The sequence below is a fragment of the Halichoerus grypus genome, chromosome 13 (assembly GCF_964656455.1).
Source record: "Halichoerus grypus chromosome 13, mHalGry1.hap1.1, whole genome shotgun sequence".
NCBI lineage: Eukaryota > Metazoa > Chordata > Mammalia > Carnivora > Phocidae > Halichoerus > Halichoerus grypus.
Genome location: NC_135724.1, coordinates 67,659,656 through 67,674,328, shown reverse-complemented (window position 1 = coordinate 67,674,328; position 14,673 = coordinate 67,659,656). Strand labels below are relative to the sequence as shown.

The window sequence follows — 14,673 nt, the reverse complement described above, 5'->3', positions numbered from 1 at the left end:
CAGCCAGGCACCCCTGGAACTCTTTTTTTGAAGAATACTTTATAGGTTTTGTTATAAATTACCCAAATATTTTGGATAAATACCTTGGAAAAAAAAAAAAAAGGAGCCACCCTGGAAAGGAGTATGGAGGTTCCTCAAAAAATTAAAAATAGAATTACCATATGATCCAGTAATTCCACTACTGAGTATTTACCTAAAGAATACAAAAACACATGGGTAAAGAAGATGTGGTCCATATATACAATGGAATATTACTCAGCCATCAGAAAGGATGAATACCCAACTTTTACATCAACATGGATGGGACTGGAGGAGATTATGCTAAGTGAAATAAGTCAAGCAGAGAAAGAAAGTCAATTATCATATGGTTTCACTTATTTGTGGAACATAAGGAATAGCATGGAGCACATTAGGAGAAGGAAGGGAAAAATGAAGGGAGGGAAATCAGAGGGAGAGATGAACCATGAGAGACTATGGACTCTGAGAAACAAACAGGGTTTTAGAGGGGAAGGGGGTGGGGAGATGGGTTAGCCCGGTGATGGGTATTAAGGAGGGCATGTATTGCATGGAGCACTGGGTGTTATACGAAAACAATGGATTGTGGATCACTACATCAAAAACTAATGATGTATTGTATGGTGACTAACATAATAAAATTTAAAAAAAAATACAAAAACACTAATTCGAAGACACGTGCACCCCTATGTTTATTGCAGTATTGTTTATAATAGCCAACATATGGAAGCAACCCAATTGTCCATCGATAGTAGATAAGTGGATGAAAATGTATGTATATACAATGGAATATTACTCGAGTAGCCATTAAAAAAGAATAAAGTCTTGGCCATTTGCAGTGACATGGATGGTTCTAGAGGGTATTATGCTAAGTGAAATAAGTCAGAGAAGACAAATACTGTATGATTTCATTCATCTATGGAATTTAAGATACAAAAGAAATGAACAAAGAAAAAAGACAAAAAAATAGACTCTTCCTTCCTACACCCCTCCCACCAGTCTTAAATATAGAGAACAAATGTTATCAGAGGGAGGTGGCTGGGGGGATGGATGAAATAGGTGCAGGGGCACTTATGATGAGCACTGAGTACTATCTATATAGAATTGTTGAATCACTCTGTTGTACACCTGAATCTAACGTAACTGTACCTTAATTATACTGGAATTAAAATTTTTTTCCAAAAAAGAAGGCCTAGGATGCACAGAAACTAGCTTTTTTTTTTTTTTTTTTTTTGAGATTTATTTGAGAGAGAGAAGGAGAGCACACGTGAGTGGGGGAAGAGGCAAAGGGAGAGAGAGACTGTCAAGTAGACTCCCTGCTGAGCACAGAGCCTGTCGCTGCGGGGCTCAGTCACACAACCCTGAGATCATGACCTGAGCTGAAATGAAGAGTCAGATGCTTAACCACCTGAGCCACCCAGGTGCCCCCAAACTAGCATTTTTAACAGGAATGTCTGGTGATCCTGATGCAGGGGTCTGGGGACCACAATTTGAGCAGCACTTTAGTTGAGTGATGGGGGTCATCCACTGGTGGCAACGTATCAATGCAACATGTACCCAGATAGAGTGAGATAGAAAGAGAACTTCCTAAGAAAAGGATGTAAGCCTAAGGTACTTTGGAAAAAGAAGGCCTAGGGAGATTAATCCTTTGGGTAAATGAATTATCCTCTCTATAACTAAGGGAGTCTTACCTGGACAGTGTACATGAAAACATTGCTGTCCTCTACTTTTGAAGGTATTGTGAAGACAAAATGTAATTATGTATGTGAAGAGCTTTGAAGAGCAAAGTTTTTTTTTAATGTGTTATAATAAATTTCAAAACCATGTGGTATTTATCAATACCATCTTAAAATGTGATTTTTTTTTTCCTTATGGCTTTTGTGTTTTATGGTTAAAAACCACTTTAATACATATAGAACCATCATTTTTCTTCACCAAGAATAATTTGCTTATTTACATGAAGGTCAGTCCTGGAACTATATGAGCCTACATAAATTGATTACTTGAAACAGTTAAAAAAGAAAAAAAGAAGAAAGAAAGAGTCATGTCATTTTGCAAATAAGACAAAGATGCAAGCAATCAAGGCGTCCTCTTGGGTCCATTTTTGTTAGGGCTAAAGATGTGGTTGATGGTCATTTGAATGTTTCTGCTGAGTCAGAGGAATCTGATACAACAAGAGGAAGTTGTTTTGGAGACAGAAATGATTATTCTCACCAAAATGCAGTTGCTGTTAAAAACTGGGAAAATGTTTTGTGCATGTGTGTGTGACATAAAACCATGTTCCTGGGCTTGTGACAGTGGGCATCCACACATTTACCAGGGCTGGGCCCTCTTAAGTTTGAGATTCAGTATGTGCTGCATTGCGCCAGCTGCATCCTTCCTGCCTTGAGTCTTTTTTGTGGGTAATATACGTGCTGCCTTCATGTGTATGAGACAAGTATTTACCCAGAATGCTAAACATTTAATACTTTACCGATTTTTATTCTTTCTGCCAAGATGTTCCCAAACTATTCTAAATGCCATCTCTCTCTTCCCCCATTTTTTTTTTTAGCTCTGCTTATGATAATGTCAACAAAGTTCGAGTAGCTATCAAGAAAATCAGTCCTTTTGAACACCAGACCTACTGCCAGAGAACCCTGAGGGAGATAAAAATCTTACTGCGCTTCAGACATGAGAACATCATTGGAATCAATGATATTATTCGAGCACCAACCATCGAGCAAATGAAAGATGTGTATCCTTTTCAGACAGCTGACTCCACTGATTGGTCACTGTTTAGGAACTGTAACTTGAAATACCTGGATTTATCAGAGTAAAGGAAAAGTATATAAAGCACATTAAAGGGAAAATTATAATCTGCTTGCTATTTACTAGAAGACTTGTATAATTTTTTTCTTTGATTCATTTTTTCAGTTGTCAGTAACTATTCTTAGTGTCTTTTAGCAAATCCAGTATTTTCTCTGTCCGTTTCGGTAAAGATTTTGTTTAAGTGTAGTTATGGAAAATCTTAACACCATTTCTAGTCATGTTTTTTCCATTCAAGGTATGGTTTGTTATGGTAAAAAGAGAAGGAATGAACAGTAGACTAAGAAAGAGGGTGCCCTGGATATCACCTGGTCAAATCCAGACTATCCTGATCTTAGACAATGTCATTCACCTCTAGGTCTGTTTTCTCATCTTTAGAATTAAGGTACTAGCCTAGCCTTCATCATCTTTAAAGCTGACTCAGCTCTGAAATTATGTTATTAACTATCAGCAACATTTAGAAATCTGGACTAAGCAGATCCAGAGGATGCTGCCTGATTAAAGACTGCATTTGATAGATAGAAGCATTAAGTATACTGAAGAGGGTCTGCCAGAGAAAAGTTACTATTCGGGCTAGTACAGCATTCCTACCAGTTTTCCCAGTTTGCATTCTGCCCCTCTAGGGATAGGCAGCTCACTGTCTCTAGGCAGCCCTTTCCATTTTTAAACAGCCCTGTTATCAAGTTGTAGTGTTATTTTAAGTGAAATGCCTCCTGCTGCTACCACTTGTTGTCCTCCTTTACCTTTTACTAGGGAAATAAGTCTCTTTCAAGATGACAAGTTTTCAATTTCTCTTTCCTCTGAATCCCATACTGTGTCTCATCTAGCATGAATCTATAGGGGACATACAATAATATTTACACAGAAATGAATAAGAGAAATGCAAAAACACTGTTAATGAAATAATCTGGTGATGTTAAAGCTAAAGAGTTACAGAATTTAATTTCTGTAAGAAGGAAGTCAGCCACAGATAAAATTCTAGGTGGCTTAGATACATGGATCTAAGAAAGAAAGCAAGAAGAGCAAAACCAGCATGAGCCTCTTAGCATGACTTCCCAATACTCTCATTTATTTAGAGTATTGGGCCTTAATTGAAGAGTCAAGCACATAGAAGGCTGAATTTAGTAGCGATGTGTTCTAGGGCTGTATTTCCAAAGGTTTTAAAAGCCCTTTGCAGTAATCCTTGGAGAGGATTTGTTGATGGTGGACTAGGAGGTTGAGACTTAAAGATTAGCCAGTATTTCCATAACAGCATGTCTCATCTCAGTCTAGGCCTGTTATTGGTCACATCAGGTAGATATTAGTGCCTGTTGTTTCATAGGACCTAAGAAGGGGTTAACTAGGGGCGCCTGGGTGGCTCAGTCCTTAAGCGTCTGCCTTCGGCTCAGGTCATGATCCCAGGGTCCTGGGATCGAGCCCCGCATCGGGCTCCCTGCTGCATGGGAAGCCTACTTCTCCCTCTCCCACTCCCCCCGCTTGTGTTCCCTCTCTCGCTGTGTCTCTCTCTCTCAAATAAATAAAATCTTAAAAAAAGAAAAGAAGGGGTTAACTATTTTAGATTCCTTCCATAGACGTATACTAATTTTTCATCAGTTTCTCATTTTCCTTGCACTCCTCATGATATAATAACAGACCGTTTGGGGAGAGGGTTCATTTTGATTTCAGTGTACTTTGCTAAGTGTAACCAGATATTTGTTATGTTACCTTAACCTGTCTAAACAGATATATAGTACAGGACCTCATGGAAACAGATCTCTACAAGCTCTTGAAGACGCAACACCTCAGCAACGACCATATCTGCTATTTTCTTTACCAGATCCTCAGAGGGTTAAAATATATCCATTCAGCTAATGTACTGCACCGTGACCTCAAACCTTCCAACCTGCTGCTCAACACCACCTGCGATCTCAAGGTCTGCCAGGTTACTTACTCCCCTAGGGTGATATATGTTGGAAAAAACTTTCACTGGAGCATATTTATATTGTTACTCATATTTAAAATCATACCAGAAATACATGAAGACATTTTTATGCCCTCCCCTATGCAAGTAGGAAGTGCTAGTCCTCTTCTTCTCCATCCAATTGTTCCTTCCTCTCCAGAGGTAACCACTATAACATACTGGTATATTTCCTTCCAAAGTTCTTGCTATTCTCTTACATATATGTGTACATTTATGCTTACATATATAAAAGCAGGATCATGTGCATTATGTGTAAGTTAAAAAAATCATCCATTTCATTGGTAACCTTTTTCTTCAATAAATTTTATACAAAGAACGCTTAGAAAACAGCAGAAAACTTAACCTTAATGACTTTAGTACCTAAGACATTCCCAATAAATAGGAGAACCCTAGATCCTTACAGTCCTCAGAGTTCTCTTAAAAATGGGCAGCATTTGCATACATATATTTCTATTTTAATAGTAGCAGAGCTAAGCAAGGAGGGAAATCTAAGGATGGATTAGATATGAAGGGATGTGGATTCATCTAATAAAAATGCAAGGAGACCTAGATAAATGGAAAGATATCCAATGTCTGGATTGAAAGACTTAATACTGTTTCGAAGGCAGAGCTCCCCCAAATTGATCTACACAGTAAGTGTGATCCCTGACAAAGCTCTAGGTGGCTTTTTTGCAGATATGGACAGGCTGGTCCTGAAATGCATATGGAAATTCAAGAGACCCAAAATAGCCAAAATCATCTTATGAAAGAACAAAATTGGAGGACTTATTACACTTCTTGATTTCAAAACTTACTACAAAACTATAGTAATCAAGACACTGATATTGGTATAAGAGTGGGGCATATAGATCAATGAAATAAAATTGGGAGTTAATAATTAAACCTGGGCGCCTGGGTGGCTCAGTTGGTTAAACAACTGCCTTCGGCTCAGGTCATGATCCTGGAGTCCCAGGATCGAGTCCCGCATCGGGTTCTCTGCTCGGCAGGGAGTCTGCTTCTCCCTCTGACCCTCCTCTCATGCTCTCTCTCTCTCTCATTCTCTCTCTCAAATAAATAAATAAAATCTTTAAAAAAAAAAAAAAAAAAAAAAATAATTAAACCTGTATGTTTATGATAACTGATTTTTGGTGAGAGGGCCAAGATCATTCTTTTCAACAAATGATTGAAGTGCTGGGACAACTGGATATATGCTCATACCATGTATAAAAATTAACACAAAACAGATCAAAGACCTAAAAATTTCTTTGTAAGATTTTAATTTGAGGCGCGCCTGGGTGGTTCAGTCGGTTAAGCATCTGCCTTTGGCTCAGGTCATGATCCCAGGTCCTGGGATTGAGCCCAGCATCATCAGGCTCCCTGCTCAGTGGGGAGCCTGCTTCTCCCTCTCCCTCTGCCACTCCCCTTGCTTGTGCTCTCTTGTGCTCTCTCTCTCTCTCTGTCAAATATATATATAAATAAAAGCTTAAAAATTTTTTTTAATTTGAGCAAGCACATGTGCGCACATGCGTGCGTACAAGCCAGGGTAGGGGCAGAAGGGGAGGGAGAGGGACGAGCGGACTCCCTGCTGAGTGTGGAGCCAGTTGCCAGCCAATCCCAGGACGCTGAGCCAAAGTTGGACGCTGCTTAACCAACTGAGCACCCAGGTGCCCCTAAAGACCTAAATTGAAGAGCTAAACTAGAATAGGCTTGGAAAACCTAGGAGTGAGTCTTCGCAGTCTTGCATTAGGCAGATCCTATTAGACATGACACCAAAAGCACAAGCAACAAAAGGGGAAAAAAATTGGATTTCATCTAGATTAGAAACCTGTGTTACAGAGCAAACCATCAAGTGAAAAGACAACCCACAAAATGAGAGAAAATATTTATAAATCAGTTATCTGATAAGAGACTTATATCTAGAATATATGAAAAACTCTTGTAACTCAATAATAAAAGATAAATAGACCAGTTTAATATTCGGCAAAGGATCGGGGCGCCTGGGTGGCTCAGTCGTTGGGCGTCTGCCTTCGGCTCAGGTCGTGATCCCAGGACCCTGGGATCGAGCCCCACATCGGGCTCCCTGCTCCATGGGGAAACCTGCTTCTCCCTCTCCTACTCCCCCTGCTTGTGTTCCCTCTCTCGCTATGTCTCTGTCAAATAAATAAAATCTTTAAAAAAAAAAAAAAAAAAAAAAAAAAATATTCGGCAAAGGTTCTGAATGGACATTTTTCTAAAAAAGTTATGCAAATGGCCAGTAAGTACGTGAAAAATGTTTGGTATCATAAGTCAGTCGGGTAATGCAAATCAAAACCACAATGAGATACCAATTTATACATACTAGGATGGCTATAATCAAAAAGTCAGGTAAGTGTTGGTGAGGATTTCACTCCTAGGTGTATACCTAAGTAAAATGAAAATATGTCCACACAAAAACTAGCATACAAGTAAAGTGGAAACAATTTGAATGCCCATTTGATGATGAATAAATAACATACGGTAGATCCATACGATGGAATAAAAAGGAATGGAATACTGATACATGCTACAATGTGGATGAATTTTAGAAAATTATTATGTAAGTGAAAGAAGTCAGTCATAAAAGACCACATATTACGTGGTTCTATTTACATGAAATGTCCAGAATAGATAAATCTGTAGCACAGAAAGTAGATAAAATAAAATAAAATCCTAGGCAGCTGGGATTGGGGAGGAATGGGGAGACTGCTAATAGGTATAAGATTTCTTCTGTGGTTACAAAAATATTCTAAAATTAGATGGTGGTAACGGTTGTGACCCTGTGAGTATAATATCAAAACCATTGAATTGTATACCTTAAGTGGGTGAATTATATGGTATGCGAATTATATCTCAAAGCTATTTAAAAAGTGCATTTAGATGTATAGCAATGATCATTTCTTGGACTTCAGTTTAACAGACATTCCTGTGAGAAGCCCTTAGGGAATACCTGGCAAGGGAGACGGAGGAATGTCTGCCCCTGCAATCTGAAAATTGATAGGTCAGAAGTCTGATAAACGATAGATGATTGTAATAATATCTGCTGTAACTGAGATACTGAAAAGAATAGTGTACAAATGTAAAGGAGAGAGGTGGGTTAGTTCTGGCTTTGAGAGGCATCAGGAAGCAGGTGGTGTCCATGCTGGTCCTTTAGAGATGGGCAGGCTTTCAGTAAGGGAGTGGCTGTGTTGGGCAAAGAGTATCATAGTAGGCAAAAGGAACAACAGAAAGGGAAGTAAGTTAAGGGATTAGTGCATAAACACTGAGGCCTGCTTTGTGTGGCTGCAGCTTTGGATGAGTAATAGGAAGTCATTGATGCTAAGCTGGAGCTGTTGGTTGGAGGTAGATCTTGGAGAACCTTCTGGAACTGTCTAAAAAAAGGCAATGGGTTCTGTTACCAGGTGGTCGGTCAGCTTATTCACTATCACTGAGTGTCTGAAACAGGGTGACCAGCGTTCTGTGAGATGTGATAAAGGGTAGCTTCCTACATTAGATACAGTTGGGTTGGACTCTGTCACCTCTTGGGATCCTACAAAGTTAGATTCATGTCTTTCATGGGGTGTAACCAGATCCTTTCCCATGGATCTGCACCTAAAAGCCAGGTGGGCACAAAAGGAATGAAGCTGCTTGTAGAAATGGCCACACTTCGTTGGCTCTTAGTGATTTTCTTGAAAAATTACAGTATTTTTATGTCTCCTAGTTCTTTTTTCTTTCTATTTCTTAGCACAACTCTGTTACGATAGATTGCTTTTGTTTGTTTTTGGAGAAACATTCTCAATCAGTATTTTCAGTATGTAATATTTCTGGGAAAAGTTGACTCCTAACTTTTGTTTGAAAATGCTCATCCTTAAGAAGAAAACAAACAGAACCAGACTACTTTGTTGTCTGTTCACTCTTTGTGAGCTTGTCTTTACCTAGGGCCATTTTATTCATGCTCACCAAAATTTACACCCACGTTGATAGATCTGTGTTGTTGGCCATCTGCACAATCCATGTATTGTTTTCAAAACCCAGAATAACACAGAGATCCAGAAACACAATAGGATAATTTAGATATTTACAGCGGTACAATTCACCCACATTTTGAAATGTACATATGGGGTGTGCTTCATTCACATGGGCATAAATATTCAGGAGAGAATCTCATTGTAAAGATGAGTATGGTATGTCGTCTCTGATTTGTCATGGTGAGCATGTCCCAAAGGTAAGTCAGGGTACGGTGGCAGTTTAGTTGCGTATATGAGGGTTGAGAGAGCACCAGTGAGGAAAAGGGTCTTTCTTTTTTTTTTTTAAGATTTTATTTATTTATTCATGAGAGACAGAGAGAGAGAGAGGCAGAGGGAGAAGCAGGCTCCCAAGGAGCAGAGAGCCCGACGCGGGACTCGATCCCAGGACCCTGGGATCATGACCTGAGCCAAAGGCAGATGCTTAACCGTCTGAGCCACCCAGGCACCCCGGAAAAGGGTCTTTCTTGCTTAAGCCCTGAAATCACTGTATATCATTCACATCCTCAGTACCCTGGGGTGACCATGGTGCTTGTACCACAGGCCCCCGTGCCTAGAAAGTTTGTAACCGGTGATCTTACCTCTTGTTATTTAGGGTTTTTTGAATTTTCAAGGAGATAGTTATGTCATTTCTTCCTTTTTCCATGGCTTCTGTTACTAAAGTATTTCTTACTCTTGAGCCCTTGGGATATCAGCTGTTATTAATGTCTTTAGACCGTTAACTTTTGACTTTCGTACTAGTCAAGGTCAACAGCAATAAGATTTCTTTCTCACTTCCATAAACATGCTTTGCACTTGTTATTTGAAGCCCTGAGACAAGTAGATGTTGACCTCTTAGAACCCCTCTGGGAGCCTCTCTTGTAGACTCCTATTTTATTTCTCAGGGCCACAGAAATACAAGGATTATAGATCCTATTTGGAGATTCTGCTAGCATATTTCTAGTGGAACTACCAGGGGAATGAGGTCTCTAGCAGTCTGTGTCCTTGATGTTTGCTAGACAGAGCCCACAGAAATCCCAACTGGAGTCCCAGGGTGCTAGGATCACAGTGTTATTAGTTCGGGTTATGCCTGGGAAGGACTCTGGAAGATAGGAAATGAAACCTGACTTTGCTGGAAGTCAATTTATGTTTCTTGTACCATATGCTACTTGTCCATACCTTCCTTTGTATGGAATTATAATATTGTTTTTTTTAATTTTGTAGCCTTCATAGTTTTTAGTCAGTGCCATATAAATATGGCTAGCCTTCAATGTTGTGGTGTTTTTTGTCTGGTTTTTTTTTTTTTTTTTAGATTTTATTTATTTATTTGACAGAGAGAGACATAGCCAGCTAGTTAATGCAGAACAAATAACAAAACTAGAAAAATCACCATTTTGCAACTTCCAATGAAATAATTGGTTTATACAGTATAATCCGTGGATCCTCTGCTCACTTTGCTCAGACTCTCAGACCCTAGGTGGGCTGCTGCTGCCTCCCCACATGAATTCCCTCTTCATCTCACACATAGACTATGCCCTGATCTGGAGCTCCCTCTTACCTCCGCTTGGGTGCCTCACACCCACGTGGGCCACTGCGGTTCTCCCAACCCCACAGAGATCCTTATGTCACATGACCTCCCCCTTAAGGGCTTTTGGACTGGATTTCCTGCAGGGAGAGGATGAGGAAGAACAACTGCACATTTAGTTTTAATCTTAAAGAAATAGCTATATTGCAGCATTCAGCATGAGAGGTTATGTTGTCCTTCCTAGTGAAGGAATACTAGGAATTCCAGTTATTAATTTTTCCTTCTTCCTCAATATTGCCACTTTGGTGTAATTTTACTAATGTTGTTTAACATAAGATTTTAACCCTGGTAACTCTGTACCCTGATTTTTATTTTTTAAAAGATTATCAGTAATTCAGATATTGTGAAAAAAGGTCACCACTAGAGTCTGTGCCAATTAATCCACCCCAGTTGTTGTGCTTCCTATAAACACATAAAGTAAGTCATTTATTGACCAAACATCAAGTGTCCACCATGTATGTGACATTTAGAAATAACAGGTCAGTCAAGTGCTGCCTTTTTCTAGGGACTTGATTTTTAGCTGGGGAGATAGGCATATGCACAGCTATCAATCATGGATTGTGGGATGTACTTTAATATGTGTCTAACAAAGTATTAGAGGAGTTTAGGGGCGCCGGGGTGGCTCAGTCGTTAAGCGTCTGCCTTCGGCTCAGGTCATGATCCCAGGGTCCTGGGATCGAGCCCCGCATCGGGCTCCCTGCTCCGCAGGAAGCCTGCTTCTCCCTCTCCCACCCCCCCTGCTTGTGTTCTCTCTCTCGCTGTCTCTCTCTCTCTGTCAAATAAATAAAATCTTAAAAAAAAAAAAGTATTAGAGGAGTTTAGAAAAGTGAGCAGTCAGTTCTTGGGTGGAGGTGTTGTTGACTTCTGGGAAACTTCTCAGAAGGGGTAACTTTCAAGCTGGGTTTAGGGTAAGGGAATGGCATGGATAGGGCACTCAGTGGAGAGGTCATTGCATAGTTAGGTCATAAAAGCAGGTGTAGTGTGGAGTCAGTAGGAGCAGATGTGGGCAGAGAAAATGGTGGGAGAGGAGATCGGGAAGGTAGTTTGGTGGCAGCATGTGAATAGTCTTGAAGGTTACACTTAAATAATTTGGGTTTCGGGGCACGTGGGTGGCTCAGTTGGTTAAGCATCTGATTTTTGAGACAGAAAGGTGACTTATATTTTAGAAACAACATTTAGGCAGGAATTTAGAGGATGAATTAGCTTGCAGGTGGGTAACCAAGCTAGTCTCCCTAATTCCAGACAAACTAAACTGAATCTCAATTAAGGCCGTGGCAGTTGAGATGTGGAAGCAGTCAATTCAAGAGCTGTTTTAGGAGGTTTCAGGTCTAGTTGCCACCTCTGCCCCTCACATTTGCCTAGCTAGACTTTTTAGGGCATTGCTCTGGCTTTCCCCAGGTCTTTCCGTGGTTGGCATATTTTCAGTGGCTCAGTATCACTTCAGTGGGGCCTCCTCAGAGAGTGCCTGTCCCACCACAAGCACTGTGTTCACTACCACTGTATTAGCTGTTTCTTGCTCTGTAAAAAATCACCTGAAAAGGTAGTGGTCTGAAACAAGAATAATCATTTATTAGCTCATAGTTTCTGTGGGTCAGAAATTTAGTCAAGGGGTAGCAGTGATGACTGGTTTCTGCTCTTATGTCTGGATCTCAGCTAGAAGATGCAAAGGTAGGGGCTGGAATCCTTTCGTGTACCTGGCAGTTGATACTGGCTGTCACCTGGAACACCCACATATAGCCCACATGTCGGTTTCCTCCTGAGGTGGGCAGACGGTTCCAGGTATCCCAGTAGAGAGAGAGCCAGGTGGAAGTCATGTTGATTTTATGATGTAGCCTCTGAAGTCACATAGTATCGATTCTGCTATGTTCTCTTAGTTCAAGCTGTTTTAAAGGTTTGCCCAGATTCAAGAGGAGGGAAGATAGATCCTACCCTCTTGATACAAGTTCAAAGACCTTAAAAGAAGAGCATGGAGGATGGGGTTATAATGATGTGTCCCTTTTTAGAAAATAAATCTGCCATAGTTATTCCACTTATCCCGTGTCTTTGTAGTTATTTAGGAATCTAATCACCCCCTCTAAAACACAGCTTCCATTTCTTTGTCCACACTCTAAGAGGAGCATGGAAACATCAGCTTCAATACATGGCCTCTCTCATATGTGAATTTCTTATATCTGGCTCTCTAAATCTATCTGGGACTTATTTTTTTATTCAACTAGCCAATGAAAAGCTGTGTATCAAGTCTGGACCCATCCAGTCTCTGTCACACCGGGCACGGGGGCGATGAAGGATCTTTGGCCATGGTCTGGGGTTTGTGATGGTTTTGCTCTGCTGACAAGATGCAGTATTTCTTCTCTGTACAATTCAAAATGTGGCTTTTAGATGTCCATTTATACAACAGAGGGCAGACTGAATGGTGAGCTTTGGTTGAATTTGAATCAGATGACGTGTTAGCCGTAAAAAATAAGAGAAACTATGCGTCACAGATATATTGAAGAGTTCAAGCCACAGAATTAAAATGGATTGGTGGTAAGGCAACGTGGCAGGTGATAGCTCGAATGGCTTAGATGACTCGCCTCCAGATGTAAGAAGAAATCATCAATAGTTGTTTCTCTGAGTTGGAAATCATGCCAAAGAGGACCGTGTTGCATGAGCCTCCTGGGCATGATTACTAGGAAGCCTTCTGCAGTTGGTGTCACTGGAATTGATAGAAAAGGCTTGAAAGAAACAAACAGGGTGCCAGGTACATTGAAAGCCTCAAGGTCAGCCAGGCCAAAGTTAGAACTTACTATGATCCCGCATAAAAGCTTATAGCCATACATCAACCAGGTCCTCTGACAGGCCCATAACAATTGGAAGTGTAATGGCATCAGCAAGCAAGCCAGCTTTGAAAGGTGATGGTGGTGCTTATGGTGGAAGTTATCATAGACCAAAGTTAGGAGAGTACAGTGGCCAGAGTTAGCATCAGAGCTACGGAGCAGGACCCAGGGTTTCCTCACCAGACGACTCAATACACATAGAAAATGGCCTCTGATAGAGTAACTAGCAAGCAAATATGACATTTGCTTCTTTTGAAGACGCAGTAAGTTGGTGGGAATTGTGCAGCCGCAGATACATAACTCTTCCTGATGAATGGTATAGTTGAAATCTGTTGCAGGACCTGTGGGATCAGAGGCACTATATGGTGATGTCGGTGTCCAAGGCTAGAGGAAGACATTTGTGAGGTGGATGGGAGCTTTCTGAAGTTGAGTTGAGACACCCAACTCTGGGGTATTTAAGCAAAGATTGATGTCCATTTAAGTCCTATGAATATCTCTTAAGCGTGTCCTTTTCTTGTCTCCATTTTTATGGCCTGAGCCCAGGCTCTTACCATTTCTTAACTGAATTAGAGCAGTAAGGCTCCAAAACAGTCTGTTTTCCAGGCTGCCTTGTCCTATACTCTGGCCTGTCTTTATTAACATGTCTCTCTCTTTCTCATGTTAGTTCTCCAGATGCCAAGGAATTAAAATATCCTCCAATTGTATGAGTCTAAGTACAGTTGACCCTTGAACAACACAGGGATATGGGGCACCAACACCTGCCCCTCCCACACACAATAAAAAATCTGCATATAACTGACTCCCCCCAAGTTTAATAGCCTTCTATTGACCAGGAGCTTCAACTGACAACATCAAGTCAATTAACATATTTTGTATGTCATATGTATTACACACTATTCCTGCAATAATACCTAATTTAATTTTTTTGGTATTTCTAGGCCACACAGTTCATCTGCGAGTTTTTTCAGATTGTTGCAAATCTCCAAAAAGTTTTCCAATATGTTTATTGGAAAAAAAATCACATGTGAGCAGACTTGCATAGTTTAAACCCATGTTCTTCAAGAGTCAACTGTATATTATAGTTAAATTTTATATGTGTTGGAGTCTGGAGTAGCACCAAAATATTGGATGGTAAAGTACCAGCAGGTACTTTTGTGAGTCAGGAGAAATTAGAAGCTGGATATTTACCTAAAAAAAAAAATCACCTTCGGGGCACCTGAGTGGCTCATTCGGTTGGGTGTCTGCCTTTGGCTCAGGTCATGATCCCAGGGTCCTGGGATAGAGCCCTGCATCGGGCTCCCTGCTCAGTGGAGAGCCTGCTTCTCCCTCTTCCTCTGCTATTGCCCCTGCTTGTGCGCTCTCTCTGTCTCTGTTAAATAAATAAAACCTTAAAAAATAAATTCATCTTCAGTATATGAAACCTCTTGTAAGGCTTTGGGAGTGGATTTGACTACATGGAAGAGAAGGAAGTGGGAAGAATCTTTGGAGGTACCTGCATTTGTGGAACAGGTGGAA

At 40.5% G+C, this 14,673-nt stretch overlaps 1 protein-coding gene across 1 annotated transcript in view; it reads left to right on the top strand.

Moving 5' to 3' along the window:
* MAPK1 (mitogen-activated protein kinase 1) overlaps positions 1-14,673 on the top strand; it is a 109,665-nt gene that overhangs the window by 63,810 nt on the left and 31,182 nt on the right. The window contains exons 2-3 of the mRNA XM_036076465.2: positions 2,567-2,749; positions 4,543-4,732. Of these exons, the coding sequence (XP_035932358.1) occupies positions 2,567-2,749; positions 4,543-4,732 (373 nt within the window). The remainder of the gene's footprint in view (positions 1-2,566; positions 2,750-4,542; positions 4,733-14,673) is intronic.